Consider the following 23,125-nt stretch of genomic DNA (forward strand, 5'->3'; position numbering starts at 1 on the left):
GGGGGGGAACCTGACGAGATCAAGGAGAGCATGCAAACTCCACAGAGAAGAGTGCTACCCTGGCCCGGGTTCATACTTGGGACCATTTCAGTGTGAGGATCCACAGTTACAGTTCTTCAAAGTGGGCTAAATGCATTTTTTAATGTGTTTTACTGAAAATATCAAATGCACACTGTCACAAGAATTAGCTTTCAAATGCCATCTGATATCTTTCTACAGATCCAATTGGAAGATGTCAGTTTAAACTACTTTGGCCTGCAGCCTCTGTAAGCCACTTTTCAATCTACTTCTACCTCAGCTCTGGCTTTTCATGCCATTCCTAACAATCAGTGTCATGTCTGTCGTTATTGATGCTTCCTCTGTTCTGTGCTGGGGTCTGTCTGCTCCTCTCCATGCCTCCAACTTTCCATGTCTTGAAAATGCCCAGGAGGCCCCAGAACATGCCTCCAAATAGAAATCACTGCAGACATAAATAACAATCTTCTTTTGATTATCGAGGTACTGCCGTGAAGACCTGCCCAAAAAGGAAAAGAACAGGGAAGCTTTGACCACTATACTACCATGTCATACCTTCAGATCCCAATACTGCCAGTGTACATCGTGTTAAATGAAAAATACTACCTTTTAGTGTGGATGACATGTGTTCATTAGGTCTGACTTAATCACCCCTCCCACCACTTACCTGTGTCCTTCTCAAAGAAAAGACAGCAGTGAGTCTGTAGTAGCCATGGTAACACCTGTGACAGATGAAAAGATGGATGACAGATATAGTACACTACAGCTGAGTCACTCCATGCACATGTAACCCAGGTGACAGTGTGCATGAGGTAAAAACCTGATTAAAATTTATTTTTGTTTATTATTTCATCTGGAAAAAAACTGGTTTAAAAATATTAAAAACAAACATTCAATCCATGGATGATTATTGGTTGGTTAAAAATATGTATGGTTGAAATTTTAAATAGGCAAGCTTTTATTCTGAAAGTGTCCCAGCGTGGCCCATGTGACTGGTAGTAGCCAACCGGATTCTTTTCGGTTCTGACCAAGATCGCTGCAGACACACAGACGTCGAGCTGCCGTTATTAAACAAAGGAAACTTATCTAAAAGAATATCTTTAATTTTTTGAGAAATTGTTTTGTTTTTCCACTTTATCCTGCCCTTCAGACGTGTGTACATTGCTGAATGGGACTTGGTGAGTTCGTAAAAATGTATTTTATTTCTTTTGAGAATTTTGTTACGTTGAATGTATTATTTGGGAAACAGTATAAGCTAAGATGTCAGATTTATGTTTTTTGTGTTTTAAAACTTGATATTATGATGCCCATGTGTGAAATTGAAGTGCAAGTGTTGTGTTTCCACTTATCTCCGCTCCGCCATTTTGGCAGGTGTGCAGCTTAATCAGCATCTATTAAGCAAAACGCTGACTCTTGGCTAATGTCTTAAGCAGCCAACGCTTTATTTTGTTTATTTATTGATATTTTATGTTGCTTACATTAGGCCATTTAAGTTGGAGTGGAGAAAAGTTGAGCTAGTACTGAAGTGGGACTTCATACGCGGTGAAACGAGATGGCGAGCCACCGGACCTGATGAACTGTGAATTTGCTGATCTGTGCATGTGGAGCAACATGCTGTCTGCGGAGTGTTGACCGTTTTCATCCGAACTGGTAGGATTTATCCTTGACTGCTAACAGCAGTGGATTCAAGACTAGCGCAGAACACAGACAATAGAGGGATCAACAGCAGGACAAAAGAAAAGAGACTCTCATGTGCATCGCACCTTGTTCAGCCTTTTGCTGGATTATTTTGAGTTGTCTTTTGGTTCAATATTTTTATTTTAATATTGAATGACCCTGTGTGGTACTGCTGTGATATTATTGAGATTGCAAACTATTTTGTTGGTTAAACCTAACATAACATTGAGTCTGCCGAATCTGAATACAGAGCCTAATTTTGTATTAATTTTGGAAAAAAAAATAATAAAATAGATAAATAGATTTTGAAGCTAGAGAACTAAACTAGGTTTAGTGACTACTGAGTTAACTCAAACAGACAAACCAAAGGGAACTGAACAAATAACCCTAAGTTGAAGTTATTTCTTTTGGTTAAGATAACAAAAAGAGGGATTATACACCAGGAAGGTGTATGCTGTTGTGTTTTCTGTTGTCAAAGTCTTTTATGGTTTTTGTTGTGTGTAAATAAATCTTGCCGGCTAATTTAAATTTATTCTCTTGGTCTGTGGTCCTTAATTGTGGTGACACTAACTCTACTCTCCATAGCCGAACCTGTCATCTGGTCCAAACCCTGTAACGACTAAGGTGTTACAGTACAAAAGTGGCGAGCCAGCCAGGAGAGTAGTAATAAAACCTTAACCACACTGTAAATAGAACCATAAAACATTATTTTTGACCCAGACCTCAAAATAGGCCAAGACCGGCAAAAATGGACATTGTTGATAAAGAAAACATTAAAATCCCTAACTCAGTTATCATTGGGGGCTTCACTGATGCAGACTTTGATGAAGAGTTATCTGACTTCCTGAACAAGTATGGGCGCATCTCGAGAACCATTAAAGTTGATGATCTCCACTCTCCCTACCCCAAAAATGCCATTGTGGAGTATGAGAGTGGAACTGCCTTGATAGCGCTTGAACCCTTGCTGCCCTACAAATTTGAGAGACCTACTGGAGTCCCTTACATCAGAGCCCTGTCAACGGAATATGTGTCAGCTGTTACAACCAGCGCCACCCACAGCTTGATTAGTGAACTACAGAAAATCGCCAAATTAAGTGGCAAGCCTTTTGAGGATGTTTTGCATGAGCATCTGTCTGAATGCAGTCAGTCAGTTGCTGGTGATCCAGAAACAGCTGAAACTGCATTTCCTATGCAAGAAACACAAAGTAGACCTACAGCCACAGTCACCCAACAATCACAAGCTCTTCCAAGTGACCCAGTTAAGGTGAATGAAACCAACTTAAATGTAACTGAATCTGATTCAGGCAAGCCAACACAACCTGATCTGCCATGCAATGTTCCAAAAACCCTTATAACCCACCCAGAGGTTCAAAAGGTTATTGTGGAGCACATAGTTCGGAGTGAATCTCCAGTCTCACAGGCGAGTGCATCCTTTCGCCTGAGACCCTTTTCAGGCAGGTTACCTTGCCCTAGTCACGAGGTTGACTTTGACACATGGCGCCACAGTGTTGAGCTTATGCAGCAAGATCCTGATCTGTCTGACTTGCAGTGCTCACGGAAAATTTCAGACAGTCTTGTACCTCCTGCAGCCAATATAGTTAAACATTTAGGCCCTCAAGCTTTGCCTTCAGCTTACCTTGAGCTGCTCAATTCAGCATTTGGTACAGTGGAAGATGGCGATGAGCTTTTTGCTAAATTTCTTAACACACTGCAGGATGCAGGTGAAAAGCCATCACATTACCTCCATCGATTACATACAGCTCTCTCCAAAGCTTTGAACAGAGGTGGTGTTTCAGCTAGCGAGGCAGACCGACACCTACTACGGCAGTTTTGTCGTGGGTGTTGGGATAACGCATTGTTAGCAGACCTTCAGCTCGAGCGACAAAAAGATAACCCTCCTCCATTTGCAGAGTTGTTGCTACAGTTGAGAGTGGAGGAAGATAAACATGTTGCAAAAGAAAGCTGAATGAAAAAACACTTTGCTGCTACAAGACCAAAAGTGTCTTCCCACGCCCTTGCAGCAGCCACTGATACATCGGAGCCCATTTTGCAACATCAAATCACTGAAATGCGAACACAAATAACTGAGCTGCAAACTCAATTGACAAGATTAAGAGCACAGAAAGCGGACCAACCCACAGCTCCTCCAAGCAATGTGGTCGCAGATTTGAAGGCACAGATCACTGAGCTTCAGAGCCATCTTGCTAGACTTAAGCCACCAGGTTCTCCCAAAAAGAAGCCCAGCACACCACAAGCTAATGCTAAGACAAAGCCTAGACCCAAAATGCCTGAGCCAATCTCCACTACACTTCAAGCCACAAGGAACAGACCAAAGCCGTGGTATTGTTTCCACTGTGGTGAAGATGGGCATATTGCCTCTGCATGCTCAAATGACCCAAACCCATCCTTGGTTGCTGATAAAAGGAAACAATTAAAAGACAAACAGTTACTTTGGGATAAACAGAACAATCAAAACTCATCCCATTCTTTAAACTAAAAACAGCCCTCATTGCGGGACAGATGGGTGCTGTTAATGAGACCAGTCCCTCTCTGAAACAGTCATTCAGAAAAAAGAGACTGCACAACAAATCAACCACTGTTAAACTACCTAAAGGCTTAGTTGGAGCTAAGTATACTGCTCAAGTCCAAATTGATGGTCAGGTTAGCAGTTGTCTTCTTGATACAGGATCTCAGGTGACTACCGTGTCACACTCATTCTATGAAAACAATCTCTCTCACCTGGAAATTCATCCAATAAATGAGCTGCTGGAAGTTGAAGCTGCAAACGGTCAAAATGTTCCTTACTCAGGTTTCATTGAGGTCGAGATTACCTTCCCACAGAGCTGTTTTGGTTCTGAAATGACCGTGTCCACCTTTGCATTAGTTGTCCCAGACACACGTTCTAATGCCCAGTCCTCTCTTTTGATTGGTACCAACACTCTTGACCTTCTCTATGAGCATTTCTTCTTGACCGGTGCAGATCTCCATGCACTACCTTACGGCTACAGAGTGGTGTTAAGCGTGTTGCAACAGAGACACAAGCAGAAGGAAAACAGTAGTCTCGGACTTGTTAGACTATCTGGAAAAGAGCCAGAAGTTATACCTGCAGGCCAGAGCCGAGTGTTGGAGGGGTCAATCCATGTTAACACCAAAACCCCAGACAAGTGGGTTGTTGTTGAGCCACCCTCCACATCCTCTTTGCCTGGTGGCATTCTAGTCACCAATTGTTTACTCACCTTTCCTGAAAGGCCCTCACAAAAGCTTCCAGTTGTTGTGCGAAATGAGAGCAAACATGACATTATTATTCCTGCAAAGAGTGTCATCGCTGAAATCCATGCTATGCAGGAGATAGTGACAACCAGCCAAATACTAAAATCCACGCAGCCACCCAAATCAAAAGAATCCACAGTGCTAAATCTCAACTTCGCTGATTCTCCAGTTCCAGCTAAATGGAAAGAGCGGATTGTACAAAAACTCAGTACTATGCCTGAAGTTTTTGCACAACATGATACAGACTTTGGTTGTACAAACAAGGTAAAACATCAAATAAAACTGAGTGATGAAACGCCTTTCAAACACAGGCCCCGTCCAGTACGACCTCAGGACCTTGATGCTGTTCGAAAACATTTGCAAGAACTGAGTGAGGCAGGAATAATCCGCGAGTCTGATTCACCATTTTCTTCGCCAATAGTGGTGGTGAGGAAGAAGAATGGAGATGTAAGACTCTGCGTCGATTATCGAAAGCTAAATCTGCACACCATCAAAGATGCCTATGCCATTCCCAACTTGGAAGAGGCATTCTCAGCCCTCACTGGATCGAAGTGGTTCTCGGTCCTTGACCTCAAAAGTGGGTACTACCAAATTGAGGTGGACGAGGCAGACAAGCACAAGACAGCCTTTGTATGCCCCATGGGGTTTTGGGAGTTCAATAGGATGCCCCAAGGCATAACGAACGCTCCCAGCACTTTTCAAAGGCTGATGGAGAAATGTATGGGGGACATAAACCTTAAGGAAGTCCTAGTATTTCTGGACGACCTTATAGTTTTCTCCGAAACCCTTGAGGAGCATGAAACACGCCTTCTTCATGTCCTCAATCGCCTTAAAGAATATGGGCTGAAACTGTCTCTGGAAAAGTGCAAGTTCTTCCAGACATCAGTACGGTACTTGGGACACATTGTCTCCCAACAGGGTGTTGAAACAGACCCTGAAAAAGTCGCAGCCCTGAAAACATGGCCAAGTCCCAGAAACCTCAAAGAGCTCCGTTCCTTCTTAGGTTTCGCTGGGTATTACAGACGATTTATCAAAGACTATTCCAAAATTGTGAAACCCCTGACCAATCTCACTGCCGGATACCCACCACTGAGGAAGGGTAATAGTCCTAAAACACCAGATGTCCAGTACTTTCAGCCAAAGGCCCCTTTTGGAGAAAGATGGACAGAAAGTTGCCAACAGGCATTTGAGACCATAATTGACAAACTCACTACAGCTCCTGTGTTAGGGTTTGCCAACCCCAAGTTGCCTTATCTGCTACACACAGATGCAAGCACAACAGGGTTAGGGGCTGCTCTTTATCAAGAGCAGGTAGGAGAGGTGCGTGTAATCGCATATGCAAGCCGGGGACTGTCAAAGAGTGAAAGCCATTATCCAGCTCACAAGCTCGAGTTTTTAGCCCTAAAGTGGGCTGTAACTGAAAAGTTTTGTGACTACCTGTATGGAAATGCTTTCACTGTGGTTACTGACAGCAACCCTTTAACTTATATCTTGACCACAGCTAAGCTGGATGCAACCAGTTATCGTTGGTTGTCTGCTCTGTCCTCTTTTGATTTCCAGCTCAAGTACAGAGCAGGGAAACAAAACATAGATGCGGACGGGCTATCCCGCCGTCCCCACCCAGAACCAGTAAATGACATTGTTTCCCAGAAAGAACAAGAGCGAATCAGTCAGTTCCTTCAGCACCACTTACCTGGTACTGATCTGTTCACTCATGTTTCTCAAAATGCTGTCAATGCAATTTGTGAAAAACACCTAATTCTCCATTCCTCGGACACAAATGACCATGCATTTACGTGTCCACTTGTAACTTCCCTGTCCATGTCAGCTAATGCCATTCCTGATGGTTTTGATCAGTGTGACAGTAATCCAGTCATTCCATGCATTTCAGTAGAAGAGTTAAAAAAACATCAAATGGATGACCCTGCGATCAATGAAATCATTCGCCAGCTTGAAACAGGTGAAACATCACCCCCTGCTGTGCGAAAGGAGATCCCACAACTTTCCATCCTTCTGCGAGAGCTAAAAAAGCTTAAGTTGCAGACTGGGATTCTCTACAGAAAGAGGCAAGTTGGTGAAGAGTCTCAGTGTCAACTGGTCTTACCTGAGAGCCTCAGACTCATGGTTTTAAAAAGTCTCCATGATGACATGGGTCATCTTGGTATAGACCGCACTCTCGACCTAGTGCGATCCAGATTTTTCTGGCCAAGAATGGCCGCAGATGTTGAGCAAAAGATCAAAACCTGTAGTCGATGTGTTTTCAGAAAGGCACTGCCAGAGAAGGCAGCGCCTCTGGTAAACATCCAAGTCACCAGACCTCTTGAACTAGTCTGTATTGACTTTCTGACTATTGAACCAGACCGGAGCAACACCAAAGATGTTCTCGTCATTACTGATTTCTTCACTAAATACGCTGTAGCAACTCCTACTCCCAACCAGAAGGCTAAAACTGTAGCCAAAGCTTTGTGGGAAAACTTCATTGTTCACTATGGATTTCCCGAAAAGTTGCACAGTGATCAAGGAGCAGACTTTCAGTCAAAGCTTATTCAAGACCTTTGTGACCTTGCTGGTATCCAAAAGGTCAGAACGACACCTTATCATCCTAGAGGAAACCCGGTTGAACGGTTTAATAGAACATTACTCAACATGCTTGGAACACTCAAAGACGAAGACAAGAGACACTGGCGTGACTTTGTTAAGCCACTTGTGCACGCCTATAACTGCACCAAACATGAAAGCACTGGGTTTACACCCTATGAGTTAATGTTTGGAAGACAACCTAGGCTGCCAATTGACCTTGTCTTCAATGTTCCTTTAAATCGTCGTCAGCAACAATCCCACTCGCAGTATGTCAAAGCACTCAGATCCCATCTTCAGGAGAGCTACCAAATAGCTACCAAAAATGCTGCGAAAGTTGCTGAAAGGAACAAGGCCCGTTATGACAAATATGTCACTGAATCTGTCCTTGATATTGGTGATCGTGTACTTGTGAGGAATGTCCGGCTTAGAGGCAAACACAAGTTGGCTGATAAGTGGGAACCTGTGGTACATGTTGTCTTGAGTCAAAAGGGCAACTTACCTGTATACACTGTCAAGCCTGAGCATCAGGCTGGTCCCACAAGAACTCTTCACAGAGACCTTTTGTTGCCATGTGGGTTTTTACCCACCGTTCCTGTGAATGTCTCCTCAGAGCAAGAAAAGCCAAGCCGGCCAAGTACACGTCAGCACCCTATAACTGATCCTGACGAACAAGACCTGGATTACAACCTGGACGACGAGGATAACTACCTATTGTATTATCCTCCAGTTGCTCCTCTGGAAGTTTCAAAGTCCATAAAGGAATACGAAGTGGTCCTTTCTCCCAGTAATCATTCAGATTCTACTGTTGAGCAACCAACCTTTGATAATGCAACAGTCTCAGAACCTGTGACAGTTCCTGAAATTGCTCCAGATGGATGTAATGAGCAAATTATTGGATCTGATTCCGAACCGGATATGCCACTGAATCTCAAAAACTTACCTGTACCTGGAATGGAAAAAGAAATGGAAACAGACACTGGTGAAGTGGAAACTGCACCTGAAGCAGAGGAAGCAACTCAGAACCAAATGAAGGAGAACGAACCCGTGGATAATAACACAGAAGAGCATGACCCTGATACACAACCAACTGTCAGAAGGTCTTCTCGAGAAAGAACAAAGCCAAAACTCTTAACTTACCCTGAGTTGGGAAACCCTCTTATTAGCATAGTTGAGTCTTTATTTCAAAGCTTAAGTGAAGCGATAACTAATTCCATTGAAGCACCTTAAATAGTCTGAACATATGCACTATGCAAAGGGACTTGCATAGATTTTAGAGGGGAGGGTGTAACCCAGGTGACAGTGTGCATGAGGTAAAAACCTGATTAAAATTTATTTTTGTTTATTATTTCATCTGGAAAAAAACTGGTTTAAAAATATTAAAAACAAACATTCAATCCATGGATGATTATTGGTTGGTTAAAATATGTATGGTTGAAATTTTAAATAGGCAAGCTTTTATTCTGAAAGTGTCCCAGCGTGGCCCATGTGACTGGTAGTAGCCAACCGGATTCTTTTCGGTTCTGACCAAGATCGCTGCAGACACACAGACGTCGAGCTGCCGTTATTAAACAAAGGAAACTTATCTAAAAGAATATCTTTAATTTTTTGAGAAATTGTTTTGTTTTTCCACTTTATCCTGCCCTTCAGACGTGTGTACATTGCTGAATGGGACTTGGTGAGTTCGTAAAAATGTATTTTATTTCTTTTGAGAATTTTGTTACGTTGAATGTATTATTTGGGAAACAGTATAAGCTAAGATGTCAGATTTATGTTTTTTGTGTTTTAAAACTTGATATTATGATGCCCATGTGTGAAATTGAAGTGCAAGTGTTGTGTTTCCACTTATCTCCGCTCCGCCATTTTGGCAGGTGTGCAGCTTAATCAGCATCTATTAAGCAAAACGCTGACTCTTGGCTAATGTCTTAAGCAGCCAACGCTTTATTTTGTTTATTTATTGATATTTTATGTTGCTTACATTAGGCCATTTAAGTTGGAGTGGAGAAAAGTTGAGCTAGTACTGAAGTGGGACTTCATACGCGGTGAAACGAGATGGCGAGCCACCGGACCTGATGAACTGTGAATTTGCTGATCTGTGCATGTGGAGCAACATGCTGTCTGCGGAGTGTTGACCGTTTTCATCCGAACTGGTAGGATTTATCCTTGACTGCTAACAGCAGTGGATTCAAGACTAGCGCAGAACACAGACAATAGAGGGATCAACAGCAGGACAAAAGAAAAGAGACTCTCATGTGCATCGCACCTTGTTCAGCCTTTTGCTGGATTATTTTGAGTTGTCTTTTGGTTCAATATTTTTATTTTAATATTGAATGACCCTGTGTGGTACTGCTGTGATATTATTGAGATTGCAAACTATTTTGTTGGTTAAACCTAACATAACATTGAGTCTGCCGAATCTGAATACAGAGCCTAATTTTGTATTAATTTTGGAAAAAAAAATAATAAAATAGATAAATAGATTTTGAAGCTAGAGAACTAAACTAGGTTTAGTGACTACTGAGTTAACTCAAACAGACAAACCAAAGGGAACTGAACAAATAACCCTAAGTTGAAGTTATTTCTTTTGGTTAAGATAACAAAAAGAGGGATTATACACCAGGAAGGTGTATGCTGTTGTGTTTTCTGTTGTCAAAGTCTTTTATGGTTTTTGTTGTGTGTAAATAAATCTTGCCGGCTAATTTAAATTTATTCTCTTGGTCTGTGGTCCTTAATTGTGGTGACACTAACTCTACTCTCCATAGCCGAACCTGTCATCTGGTCCAAACCCTGTAACGACTAAGGTGTTACACACACACATTGACTGAATGGAGGGGAGCGTCACAATGGGAACGTGGGCATACATAGACAGAAGAAACTTGATGGAAGGAGCTGTGAGTCCCCTCCATTCACAATGGCTTTCACCAAGGGAATACAATCCGCCCTCACCCCACTACACCCCATCCTCGTCAGCCTCCTCCCGCCACCTCCAAACGCAATTCCCACACCACCTCACCCACACGGTGCATCATTTGCCACTGATTGATAGGTGTAGGAAAGAGGAACACCCCGACAAGTTAAACACCCTTCTTCATAGAGTGACTCGTTCGCGCTTTGCAGAACTTCTGGCAGTTTCTGAAATGTGCACTTTCAGTCTGCGCGACCAGGTGCGGCACTTTGGCTTCAGACGGTCAGAAAATTCAAACCTCCATTAGATGCACCTGACATCACATCCAATAACAACAATAACAAGCTGCGTGGAAGGCTCGGCTCGTGCACAAACACGACGATGTGCGTCTTCCTTCTTACCTTTTTCAGCGCTGACATCTTCCGCCTCACAGAAGGTCACTTCTTCTTCGATAGTAAACGGGAGATAAATAAATGAACGGCGATCATGTCCCCTGGTATCCGTGAAAATGTTCATTGCCTTGATCGCTGGAAACATCTGCAGCGAAGCGGTCGTAGTTTCCCATGATGAAGGCGGCTTGTGCTGTGTTTTTCCTTGTCCGACGCAAGTCCCGATGCAGCGGCAGAATTCATTCTTGTGAGATTACTTATAATGCACTGATGTTGTGGTCACTGAAAGCGCCGCTCCTCTTATGGAGCCAGCCTATATCAGACGCCATTTTTACAAAGTCTGCACCTACCGTAACCTTTTTGTCTTCATCTAATATAACACAAAACTTTAAATGCAAACTTAATGAGAAGGAAATCAAAAAGTAAAATGCATCAGACTCCTAAACACTCCTATAACATAATGCTTATTATTTAGAGGAAAAATACACTGATAATAAACATGTTTTTCTGTAATCAAACAGTTTGTGGAAGCCAGTTTTTTACTGCGTTGTGTGTCCATATTAAAATGGAAATAAGTGTGATGCTAAAAAAAAATACAGTAACATCATTTTCATATTGTTTACTCTGTCAGTGTATTTGTTTATTGTCATTATTTGATCATCAGAACTTTATGAGCAAAGTGCAAAGGAATTAAAAAAAAATCAAAAATATGAAACAGAAACCAAAAAGAGAAGTTTTTTTTTTTGTTTTTTTTTAATGCATAACTGCAGTAACTTTAAGTTACAGGGTGTGAATTAAACTCCCGCAGGCTTTATGACAGGCCGGTATAGGGAGACTGCTGTGTCACTGGGCAGCTTCTGCATGAAGGGGGTTGTTATCAGCAGTGTGGTGGCAAAGCACACACTCAGCATTTATTTCCTCATAAAACACTTCTCAAAACTGACTTTCAGGAGGCATGCTACGCCTGAGTCTGACCTATATAGTCAGTATCTCTCACCACACTTGCCTCTGTCTTCATCATTTACTTGCTACTTTCTGGGATGTAATATATCATATCAGCTCTTAGAGTCCAAAATCCATAAAGTTCTGCTTTAAGTTAACTTCTCTGGAAGACAAAATGTATTTACAAAGAGCTTTAGGATAGTGTTTATGGAAAGTGAGTGGGTCTACTGCAGAGAAACATGCTTGCTGAGAAACTGGTTTTGCAGTGAATAGTTCAGAGAGAACTTTTGTGGGTGCAGAGCTTCAAACTGCCTGAAGCTGAAGATGGCCTGCATCTCTCAACCTTTTTGCACTCTGCAACTGTCAGCATGATTTTATTGTGGCTCACATTTAAAATCAGTCTGAACTCATAATATTACCAAGCAATAAACAGAAGTTTTGGATCACATCAGGTCAGCAGTATCAAGACCATGCAAGTACATTTTTGGCTGATGGGAGGAATGGGTTTATCAAATTCTAAAAAGTAAAATTATCAAAGGAAAAACTCAGAAACACTGCAGCACTGATTTAAAATTGAGCTAATTTTTACCTGCTTCATATATGGCACGATTAATCCAAATTATTAATGTTCTGTAGAGCCACAGAAAATGATGTCAAAGAAAACACATCCATTTTTTAAAGCCTATTCATATAGAGTAACAACATTCATCCTCTTATATCAGTGAGTAATCTGCATTACATAAAAATGATATCTCATTAATGTTAAATAGTTAATATATACAACTATTATCGCATCTTTTTTTTTTCTTATTGCTCCTGTCATTCCTAAATGTGGACACTCGAGGGAGCCAGAGACGATGTTCGCTGTGCTCTGTCCATGGTGCTGAAATATTGATATGTTCACAACGCTGTATTTCTAATTACACTTTATTTAGTAGTAGCAGCAGTAGAAATAATAAAATTCTCTATTCTGTCTTTTTCTGCGCATTCATTGCTTTACAAAATTTACAAGACATTCATATGTTTTCTTCTGCTTTCTTGGCAACAGTTGGGACTATCATCTCTATGCAGATATAGTGCGTCCAATAAATGAATAATTCATGTTTGGTTTGTGTGTTTGTCTTGTTGTTGTTGTTGTTGTTGTTTGCGATTTTTCCCTCGGTGTTTGTGGTTCTGTAAGGTCTGTAAAGAGAAAACTTATCTTAGAATTTAGGTCATATATTTCTCGTATTTACATCACATCAGTGCATCTTAAAGTACATTCAGTGTGTGGTTGTGTTTTTATTTTTGATACTTTTTACTAAATTATTGCCTCGCTTCTGTTCTGGATATCTCGTCTAAAGTCTGCATGAATTCCTCTTTAAAATAATTAAAACTCCTTTTTTTAAAAACAAACAAATAAAAAAGTACACCTGCTTTCAGGTTTGATGACACCCATTTTTCCTTAATAAATGCGTCTGGGTTTTTCTTTCATTCGAGGTGTCCTTATCCACGTTTTTCATTTCTGAGAAATCGGGGCACGGTCGGGGCCTTGATGTTCCTTTCAGAAAAACGGAATAAATAAATCCCACTCTTTAGTATGCAGTGACTTATTCAGTGTCGGAACAGTTGGAGCTTCCTCCCACGACCGGGATCTGTGGATCGATAGCTCCCACTCCGGGGACTTTATGGATTAGCAAAGTTATGCCTGCTAAATATTTCTTGGTTTTTTTGGCTGTTTGTGTGAGCGCTGACAGATGCTATATGACACGATGCACTCGCTGAACGTATGAAAGTATAACCTGTTACCTGGCGCCACACCTGCGTTTAACAAAAGATAATTAGCTCGCAGCCGGTGTGACTGCTTCTCTGCTCTGCGTTCTCACCGCCCGATCTGTCAGCAACAGCATTTTATTCAGCACTATTTGGTGATTTGATTTTTTTATCTAGTGGGATAAAAAAAAAACAAAAAAAAAAACATTAACAAACATTCATGCCGCCAGCGTGAGGCTTCTGCGCAATCAGTTTGCTTCTGCCTCCTTCTTTTTGTCGCATTGGATTTAAAGGCAAAGCAGCAGAGTTGGATTTAGAGTTGGGGTTATATGTGGTGGCTACCTTTTTGTAGCTCTGTGGCAATGTAGGATACCGAAGGGAAAAAAGATGACTGTTATTAACTCGGCCTGTGCCTGTCACTGAATTTGAGACACGGGACGAAAGCAAATTTGTCCTGAGACGCCCGAAGAAGAAGCCCGCCGGGGGGACCAAACTGGAAGGCGTCCAGCTGGCAGGCTGAGCAGGTAGGATGAATGAAACTGGAGTTATAACAGTATGTGCAAGGCGGCTGTTTAGATGCAGCGTATATTACACCCAAAATGGCTCAGTAAACTACGGTTTTTATAGTGTGTCGTCTCTATAGATGCAGAAAAACGTAATCCAAACTTCACTGATAAACGGAGCTGTTCAAAATTGCGAAACGTTTTATGAACGAGATTATGAGAGACAGACAATTTTCGAAACATGTTCATTATTTATAAGATCCACTGTTTAATACGGCATACAATTCATTAAGCTGCGGAATGATTTAGCAGGTTAACAGGTCGGGTTGGTAGGTAGTTATCCTGGTGGCCCTGCGGGTTGTACAGCTGTGTGTGAGTCATTTGAAATGTACAGTGTGTGTCATATTAAATCATGTATGCCGAATAAACTTGAAGATGTCGCAGCGTTTATCAAATCTCGGTTTTGAAGTTTAGTGTGTGCATTCTCTTACTGAAAAACCTTAAATTGCTTGACTAATTAATGCGGATTAGTTCATTCTTCGTGGCAGAGAATCAGTCACGTGTTAAACATGATAAAAACCTAACACTACTGCCATGGACTTACCAGACAGGATGCTACTATGCATGGGGAAGCAAATACTCATGTTGGCTTACTTCACATTAGCCCGGTGAGCAGGATAATGAAAACCAAATGCAAATTTGCCCACAGCTGTTTCTCATTTGGAAACTGATTCTAAAAGAGTCACGCCTCCAAGGTTAGAAGATTTTGATCCTTGAGAAAAAAAATACTTTTTTCCTCGACATTTTGTGCTGATCAAAGGTTCAAGAGTGAGTCCCACTCATGAAAAGTGTGTTTATTTTCTTTGGCCAGTCAGCAGTAAGCCTCACAAAGCAGGACACAGTGAAGGACAGTTGGGATAGCCAGTCAAGATATCCACCCCTGCTGGATCATGGGTAACCACAATGGCAAAGACAGCCATGTTCCCACAGGTAACTCACACATACAGTGGTTTTATTTTAAAATGCATTAGAAAATTGATTTGTTCATTCTTTACTCCTCAAAGATTAAGAATACTACTGTTTAGGTTTTTAAGTTTGTTCATTTTTTTTAACTGTCTTTTTTCTTCTGGTCATTATTCCTATCTCTGACTATTTTTAGACTATTGTTACCATAGTTCCAGGAAACTGTCACATGCACTTTTATCTCTTTGTCTCCTCTGTATTTCCAAGTGGGAAAGATAAACTTGCTTACAAAGAGACAACAAAGACGGTTCAGCTTTCATGCTGAAGAGGGCATCAATCAAAACATTTGCGTTTGTTACACTTCTGCATTAGAAAAGGATGAACAGGGTAACTACAGAAAATGAAAGCTTCTGGAGACATTTACTTGAGCCAGTTAATTTTCTGTTGCGTTTGCTGTCTATAATAGGCTTTAACACTCCAGATACCCAAAGCACAATGCAGAGTACAAAGCAGCAGTAAACATGTTTGGAACTGCTGCTAGTAAACTACATATAAGGAAATGCTGATGTAAGAAAGCCAGATTGCTTCACTGAATCAAATCAAAAACTTTTTCACAAGATTTGTGTGTAAATGTGTAAGTGGGGCTTCCTGATATTTGATAGATTCACTGTTTTTGTCCAAATTAAATTCTGGTGTCAGGCCCTGTATGATCAGAAACAATATTTCAGCAAACAAAATGATGAATCAGCATTACAGCAAAAATATTCATTAAAAGTTGGAATCAGCAGTATCAACTTGTGGTTTCTTTAGCCCTGTAACTAACTTATGTAGTTTTTCAATGAAAAAAAATCAACAAAATCCGCCAGCACCCATGTCATCTGCATCCATTTGCAGATGACAACCAGCTCTACTTATCCACCAAACCTAACTTTTCACTACCACCCTCCCCCCTCAACACCTGCTTATCTGAAATCAAATCCTGGTTCACTTAAACTAAACATAGATAAAACCGAGTTCCTCGTCATCTGAACAAAATCCACCCAATCCAAAGTCGACAGTTTCTCCCTCATGATTGGCAGCTCCTCCGTTTCCCCCTCCCCTCAGGTTAAGACTCCGGGTGTGATCCTTGATGGCGCAATCTTTTCACTCTCTCATCAATATTATTACCCAGACTGTATACTTCCATCTTTGTAACATTAATTGTCTCCACCCCTCCTTCTCCCCGCACACCACCTTGTTAACAGTCTTGTTAGCTCCCATATTGTTTATCTTAATTCTCTTCTATTCAGCCTCCCTCACAAATCCCCCCAGAGGCTTCAAATGGTTCAAAATTCAGCTGCTCACATCATCACCAAAACCTCCTCCCATCACCCCAGTCCTACAGCAACTCCACTGACTTCCAGTTCATTTCAAAATCCTCTGGCACACATTCAAGGCCAGCCACAACCTCGCCCCTCCTTATCTATCCAGTCTCCTTCACATCACCTCCTCCTTCCATTCTTCCTCTTCCATTCATCTCACTGTGCTCTCTGCCCGCCTCAGCACCACTCTGCTCCCCAACTATGGAACTCTCACCCACCAGACATCCGCAATATTGACTCTCTTCCTATCTTCAAATCATGACTCAAAACTCACCTGTTTAGGATAGCCTACACACTTTAGTTCCTTTGGCCATTTCATTTCTTATTCTGTGCTTTTATGTATTCTCTTATTATTATTATTATTATTATTATTATTATTCAGATCCGTTGAGTTCAAAATGTCCCATTTGGATGGGTTAATGTGTAAAATTTACCCTTATATCCGAGTCTTGTTTCCAACTGAAGGTATCTGATTGCTCTCTGAGTTAAATTCTTGTTTATAACTATTTGAATTGTGCCCCCCCCCCCTTTTTTTTTTTTTTTTTTTTTTTTTTTTTTTTTTGCTCTTGGTTTTCAGTATGCAGGGAGTGGGCTCAGGCTAGGATATGAGAATAGCTCCCTCATGGTAGCTGAGCAGACTACATCATGCTGCTGCTGCCAGGGAAATGATGAGTCTGCAGAATCCTGCAGAGCAACACAAGGACAAGGAGGGGACAGCATAAAAAGATCAGAGTCAAAGCAGGCAGAGATCCCTGTAGCCTGCCAAAATTTTCACACCATAAATTGGATAATATCAACATCATATAGAAATGCTGTAGCTCTAACATTAGTTTTCAGCAACAGATGACACACTAGTGGATGTTTCCCGATTTGAAACATAGCCAAGATGCTAATAATGCATCAGCAAAATCATTATTAATCTTCCCAGGTATGTCTTTTTAGAGTTTTTCAATGCAGCTGTGAGTAATATAATCACATTTTAGATGCAGTGAGGAGCAGCTCTTTGATCAGACTAGATCAGGGTAAAAATTATCTCTCTTACTGGATCTTGCCACATGGGGGAACAGCCTGCATTTGCCAGCTAAGATATTGGCAGGAGAGGCTTTTTGCTGCATCAGTCAGCTGAAGATTGTAAATAAGGAAGCAGGCAGCGAGGGCTTACATCTGCATCGAGGAAAAGAAGAGGGATGGCTTTGCAATCAGCACATTTTAACTGATTTTCAGATGATTTTTTTTAGCTCAAGGCACTGGAATTTTTCTCTTATCTCTTTTTCTCAGGTTCTCCTTTAGATTTCTTCCACACGCCTCCTACCACACCCTCACAGGCAGAGCTGACTGTCATGGCCTTATCCTCTGCAGCTTCCTCTGATAAGGTACAAACTCCACCACCAGCCAACAGCGACACCCCCTCCACCACCTCTCCAGTCGCAGAGTGGACACAGAAACTGTCAGCTCCCTCAGAATGGGCTGTAATCAGCGTAGACACCGTCACCTCCTCAGAGACAAACATGAGCAATGCAGTTGCGAGAAGTGAGACAGCAGTGGGCAGTCCGGGCGCTCCAGCATCGGTGCCTTTGTCCAGAGTGTCGCCTTCAGAGCCTTGCCGGCATGAGAGAGAGAGCACGCTAGAGCCACAGGCTACAGCAGAGAGAGCCGGAGAGGAAATGACCTTGGTTTTACTCAGTCTAATGGAGCACTACAGGGCCTCACTGGGGCTAACACCCAACACTGATATTATCACGGGAGCAGTAGGTAGGCCCTCTGTCATCACCTGTTTTATTTTCTTTAAGTGTATGGTCACTGAGTCATCAAAGATGTCTGGAAATAACAAAGGAAGCTTATTTATTTGTGTATGTATGTATGTGTATATATATATACAAGTTACAGAGGTGGATGCTCATAATAAATATAGGCATAGTTTCAAATAATGAAGTCAGCATGCAAGTGTTTGCTGTGAGCCAAAAGCTCAGACTTCACACTCCTCAAAACATTTGTTTTCAGTCAGTTTTTGTTTCAACTCTTGGATCTGTGTTATATTCAAGAGAGGCAATATCCTTAATGTGGTCATCTCTAGCACAGTGCTTCTGTAATCACAGAAACCCTTCTGTTTGTGGGAAGCAGCCAATCAGAAGAAATCAGGCTTAGAAGAGGTACTCTAGAGTCCAAGGAAGAAAAAAATGTAACTTGAAATAAGCACAATAGATTCCTGTTAATGTAAATTAAATGCAACACCAAGACCCTTTTTTACATAAATTAACAGTCTGTTTTAAGGTGTCTAACATGGAAGATTGTTTGACATTTGAAAGTGATCTTGGTCACACTGTTTGGATTTCAGCAAACTTTAAATGCAGACTAGTCCTGATAATGTATAAAGAAATAGCTCACATGCTAATACTATGCATAAATGTTTTTATTTACATGGTTCACCTACCTAGTTGTAAGTTATTCATAAAAATGAGCTTTAAAGTGCAACTTTGATTCTTTGAATTTACTTAAAGTTACCCTCTCTATGTAGGTTTCAAAATCATTTTCCGCAGCCTCTCTCAACTCTCCCAGTTAGTTCCTTGCACAGAAGCTCAGATATCCAAATGAAGTAGCAATAACCATGAATGGGGGGAGCCTTTGTATTCATTTGATTAGATTTTACAAACTTCAACTTGTCCGTAAAAGAAATTTGTCTTTCAACACAGACAGGACACGCACAGACTCAAACATGGAATATGATGAAATACAAATGAGGAAACACAACAAGCTGTTTTATGGGAAATGGATTATCAACGCCATCATGATGCACAGGACCTTAAAGGGACAGTTTAGGCTAAAATTAATCCATCTCTTGTATCAACATGCAGAAAGATTTTTATCATTTATTTACTTTTGTGATTTGGTTGTTTTGTTTTTGACTTGTGTCAGAGCTGCTCAGGCACTTGATTACAAAAAGAGAAGAGCTGGTTGAGGAGGTGGAGACCCTCAAGGAGACGCTCAGGGTGAGTTGTTGGTCTACAGGTTATTTACTGTCTAATACTGAGCATTGTGTTGCATTTGTCTAATTCTGTCTATTTATTTCTATTTTAAATGTCATGTGACTTTAGAAAAAAATCCATCAGTCACTTGCCAGTTTTTCCCTGTAGTACTGACTTTAACCAAATATTTATACAGCAAGAGATCACAGTCAAACTGACAGCAAACCTTAACTTGAGATTACAGTGCTTCTTTGCTCCCCAGACAGAGAGGTTGGAGTGGCAGCAGTTCCAGTGTGACCTGCAGGTCGCCGTGTCTGTGGCCGACCGGCTGCGGGCCGAGTCGGAGCAGGCTTTGGGTTTGCTCCAGGAGAGCCACAGGACTGTGAAGGAGCAGCTGGCACAGGCCCTCAGCAAACAGCAGGAGACCGACCAAGAGCTGGAGAGGCTAAGAGCTGAGCACAGAGACGTCTGCCACAAACTGGCTGACCTCATGCAGCAGCAGCAGCAGGATCAAGCTGAGCTGGAAGCTCTCAGGGTTCAAATGAATAAAGAGGCGGATAAACAAGACTTTGACGAGGGGCAGCAGGAGGAAATGCAGAAAGTGACAGAGGAGACTGAAGCAGAGGAAGAAGCTCATGAAGCAAATCGAGAGGCAGTAGCTGATGATCCTGAGGAGACAAATGAATCCGGAAACCTGCAGCTGAAAGGGAAAGGGGTGGCAGAAGGATACATTCGCAGTTTGGCTGCCCTAGAGAAGAGGAAAGATGAGGAGTGTGGACAGAAAGATCCAAGAAAGATTGTAATGCTCTCTGAGAGATCCTGGTGAGTCTACATGAAAGATCAAACTGAGGTCATCCTGCTACAAGAAAATCTAATCCAACACGTACATTTTTTTTGGTCTTTTTAGGAGTCTCTCTCGTCTACCACTTCCAACAGACTCTTCAAATCAAAGTGGGGCTTCAAAAAACTTGAGCACAACATTGCCGCTATGCAAGGTATAAAAAAAATAACACTTTCAGGATATGCAGGGAGGCATTTAGATAATCAAACCTTTGTAGAATCAGTGGATTGTGTTATTTATTAACTCTTTCAGAAAGAAGAGCCGACAAAAGGGAGAAGGATGGACCGAATTTTACAGAGGCAGGACAGTTGGTCAAGCTTTTATACAGGTTTGCTTCAATTTGCTGAATCACCATTAAGCAAACCACCGCGTCTTGTGTTTTATGACAAGTGTGCAGTTGTATGACTGTGTCTGCATTTGTGTGATGCAGGAAAACAGGATGATGATCAAAGCTCAGATTCCTTCAAGTAAGCAGCTGTTAAGCCTTATTTGTAATTAAAGATGACGCTGATGTCTGTCTGTGAAAGAGAGGCTGTCAAGTGTTTAGGATTTTTAGTACACGTGTTTAAAAAAAAAAATTTTCTATTCTTTAAGCCAAACCTATTTAAAATTGGCCTGTAGGGCTTGTGCATATCTGCTTGACTTTAGAATCTTAATTGTGTGTGTGAGACTTTACATACATTATTTCCACTCATGTTCTGAGGTTAAATGATTGAAGCAGTTTGTAGTGAATGTCTGATTCATGGTTAAAATGTTTTCTTACCTTCAGACCTCAGGATGGTTTCAGTGCTCTGCTGAGGCGTCATGGCGGCTCCAGAAGAAACTCCCTTCTGCGCTGGTGCCAAACTCGTACTCAAGGTTATAAGGTATGAGAGGAGAACTTTGGCATTATTGAAATGTCTCTACTCTCTATAACAAGTTAAATTCAGAGTAGGCAAATTACAAATATATTAATCCACCAAAAACCTAGACTGTAGTTGATCGTATCTTATGTTTTATGATTTGTGGCAGAATATTGAAATCACCAACTTCAGCAGCAGCTGGGAAGATGGTTTGGCATTCTGTGCTGTTTATCACACCTATTTACCAACTCACATCCTCTATGACAGCCTGAACCCAGCTGATAAGGTAAAACTGCAACAAAAGGAGATGAACTGCAGACATTTTCTCATAAGAGAGAAGAAAGCACTCTTTAATTTCCATCTGTAGCCCCTGGCAGTTGAACACAATATTAAATAAGCTATACAATACAAATTCATACTCAGCCAGCAGATAAAATTAGAATAATAAAATCAAATATACGCTGCTCAATACAGTACAACATAAAGTCAGTTAAACGTCAATGATATTGTGCATAAACCGTTGTGAATCCACTTCACCTGCTTTCATGAGATGACGCCTGCAGTCCATTTAGGTTGCACAGATAATCCAGCTCCTCCAGGATTGCACAGTCATATGTGCCGTCACAAGAAGAGACTCGAGACACAGGAAAACTTCTTGTGATGGCATCTACAACTTCTTATGCTACCAGCAGTGGCAAGGACACTAACAAAAAGCAAAACTATAGAGAGAAAAAGAAATCCATCAGGAGGCATGAGGAGAGAGCAATAGTCTGTAGCCACCACCTGCAAAACCATTCCTTTTTGGGAGTCTGCCTCATTGCCTCTCCAGTGCACCTGTTATCTCTTTATTTCCACCAAAGCCAGTGAAATTGATATACAATGGTTTATACTTCTTAACTGGACAGATTGATATCCCTGAAGTTAAACTTTGTCTTATACTGTAATGATCGAGCATTCCTTTATTTATTTGTTTATTTATTTAGAGTATTGTACATCCATGAGTATTGTACATCCATGGCCTGGAAACCTTCCAGACTTAATCCTACACACAGATACATATAAAGTACAAAAATCAGGGTTATATGAGATATAATAATTGCTGCATCCACAGATTCACATGTGTAAAAGTTTACATGAAAACTGCATTTATTTTTACAGAAGGCAAACCTGGAGCTTGCTTTTACGACGGGAGAAAGTGTTGGGATCTCGGCCACACTGGTGAGACATTTTACTCTAAATGACTCACCTTTAATAGTTGTACGCTATGGTTGTTTATTGGTCAAATGCAGTTTTCTTTATCTGTTCTTACAACCTACATGTTTGTCCTGTGTGACAGACTGTGGAGGAGATGCTGAAGGCAGAGGGACCAGACTGGCAGAGGGTGCTGGGATATGTCGAAAGCATTTTCCGCCACTTTGAAATGTGAAGAGCTCAGCTCACTAAACTAACAAACATGATGGCAATACTGGATTTCATGACTTGATTTTTAGGTACCAGTACAATCTCTTTCCTACAGAAACAAGTGAAAGAAACTAATCATTTCACCCTCTGAGCTCCCCCCTTTTTTTTTTTTTTTTAAATGTTCAAACATACACAGCAGTGACTCTGGATCTGAATAGCTGCTAGGTGAGTGTGCACAGGACACAAAAATATAAATACGCCAGAATGATCACCTGCTCAACAACTACTTCCACAAAAACTGGGTGCCAGGTGCACTGATTTTGCACTCTTTGCCTTGAAGAAGGAAAAATAATTAGCACTTTATGAATAATGTAAACGTAGTGTGGATTTAAGAATCTGGGTCACTTTATTAGACAAATATTTTTATCATGAACCTCTCCTTCCACAATGTGTGTGCATGCATCCAAACCTAAAAGCTATATACGACAGATATGTAGTCAGATTTTATATATTGGAGTAGTGACATTTTAACCTCAAATCCTATATGTCAAAGAAAAGTTGCCTTTATGGAAATGTATATATGTAAATGTGTGTAATCACTTAAGTATTTTTTAAAACATGGTTAACAATGGTATATAGACTTACAGCAATAATAAAGTATTTAAAAGGAAATTGTTGGGTTTTTTGTTTTTGCATATTTTCTTCATTAGTACCACACCAAGGA

At 41.1% G+C, this 23,125-nt stretch overlaps 3 protein-coding genes across 4 annotated transcripts in view; 2 read left to right on the forward strand and 1 right to left on the reverse strand.

Annotated features, from left to right (window-relative positions):
* The window catches only part of LOC115774233 (disks large-associated protein 2-like), a 127,829-nt gene extending 116,848 nt beyond the window's left edge, over nucleotides 1–10,981 (reverse strand). Inside the window, exon 1 of the mRNA XM_030721399.1 lies at nucleotides 10,846–10,981. Within this exon, the coding sequence (XP_030577259.1) occupies nucleotides 10,846–10,981 (136 nt within the window). The remainder of the gene's footprint in view (nucleotides 1–10,845) is intronic.
* Nucleotides 861–3,679, forward strand: LOC115774234 (uncharacterized). 2 transcript variants are annotated; one of them, XM_030721400.1, is made up of 2 exons: nucleotides 861–1,193; nucleotides 1,499–3,679. In XM_030721400.1, exon 2 carries the CDS (start codon nucleotides 2,441–2,443, stop codon nucleotides 3,656–3,658), a length of 1,218 nt encoding a protein of 405 aa, XP_030577260.1. In that variant the 5' UTR covers nucleotides 861–1,193; nucleotides 1,499–2,440; the 3' UTR covers nucleotides 3,659–3,679. The 2 variants fall into 2 exon arrangements, with proteins under 2 accessions (XP_030577260.1, XP_030577261.1); XM_030721401.1 differs by having other exon boundaries at nucleotides 1,509–3,679.
* A 3,020-nt stretch (nucleotides 10,982–14,001) lies between the features above and the next one.
* On the forward strand, nucleotides 14,002–22,469 carry LOC115774616 (cytospin-A-like). The gene is made up of 12 exons (XM_030721974.1): nucleotides 14,002–14,051; nucleotides 14,902–15,020; nucleotides 17,633–18,106; nucleotides 19,268–19,341; nucleotides 19,580–20,139; nucleotides 20,225–20,312; nucleotides 20,411–20,486; nucleotides 20,589–20,625; nucleotides 20,928–21,024; nucleotides 21,170–21,286; nucleotides 22,159–22,218; nucleotides 22,337–22,469. Exons 2-12 carry the CDS (start codon nucleotides 14,981–14,983, stop codon nucleotides 22,424–22,426), a joined length of 1,713 nt encoding a protein of 570 aa, XP_030577834.1. The 5' UTR covers nucleotides 14,002–14,051; nucleotides 14,902–14,980; the 3' UTR covers nucleotides 22,427–22,469.
* The last annotated feature ends 656 nt before the right edge of the window (nucleotides 22,470–23,125 follow it).

This window comes from Archocentrus centrarchus, chromosome 24, assembly GCF_007364275.1.
Source record: "Archocentrus centrarchus isolate MPI-CPG fArcCen1 chromosome 24, fArcCen1, whole genome shotgun sequence".
NCBI lineage: Eukaryota > Metazoa > Chordata > Actinopteri > Cichliformes > Cichlidae > Archocentrus > Archocentrus centrarchus.

Coding starts and splice junctions, on each gene's coding strand:
- LOC115774616 (XM_030721974.1), top strand. CDS start 14,981: ATGGGTAACCACAATGGCAAAGACAGCCATGTTCCCACAG. Junction 20,313..20,410: donor CAACATTGCCGCTATGCAAG/GTATAAAAAAAA, acceptor TAACTCTTTCAG/AAAGAAGAGCCGACAAAAGG. Junction 20,487..20,588: donor TTGGTCAAGCTTTTATACAG/GTTTGCTTCAAT, acceptor TGTGTGATGCAG/GAAAACAGGATGATGATCAA.
- LOC115774234 (XM_030721400.1), top strand. CDS start 2,441: ATGGACATTGTTGATAAAGAAAACATTAAAATCCCTAACTCAGTTATC.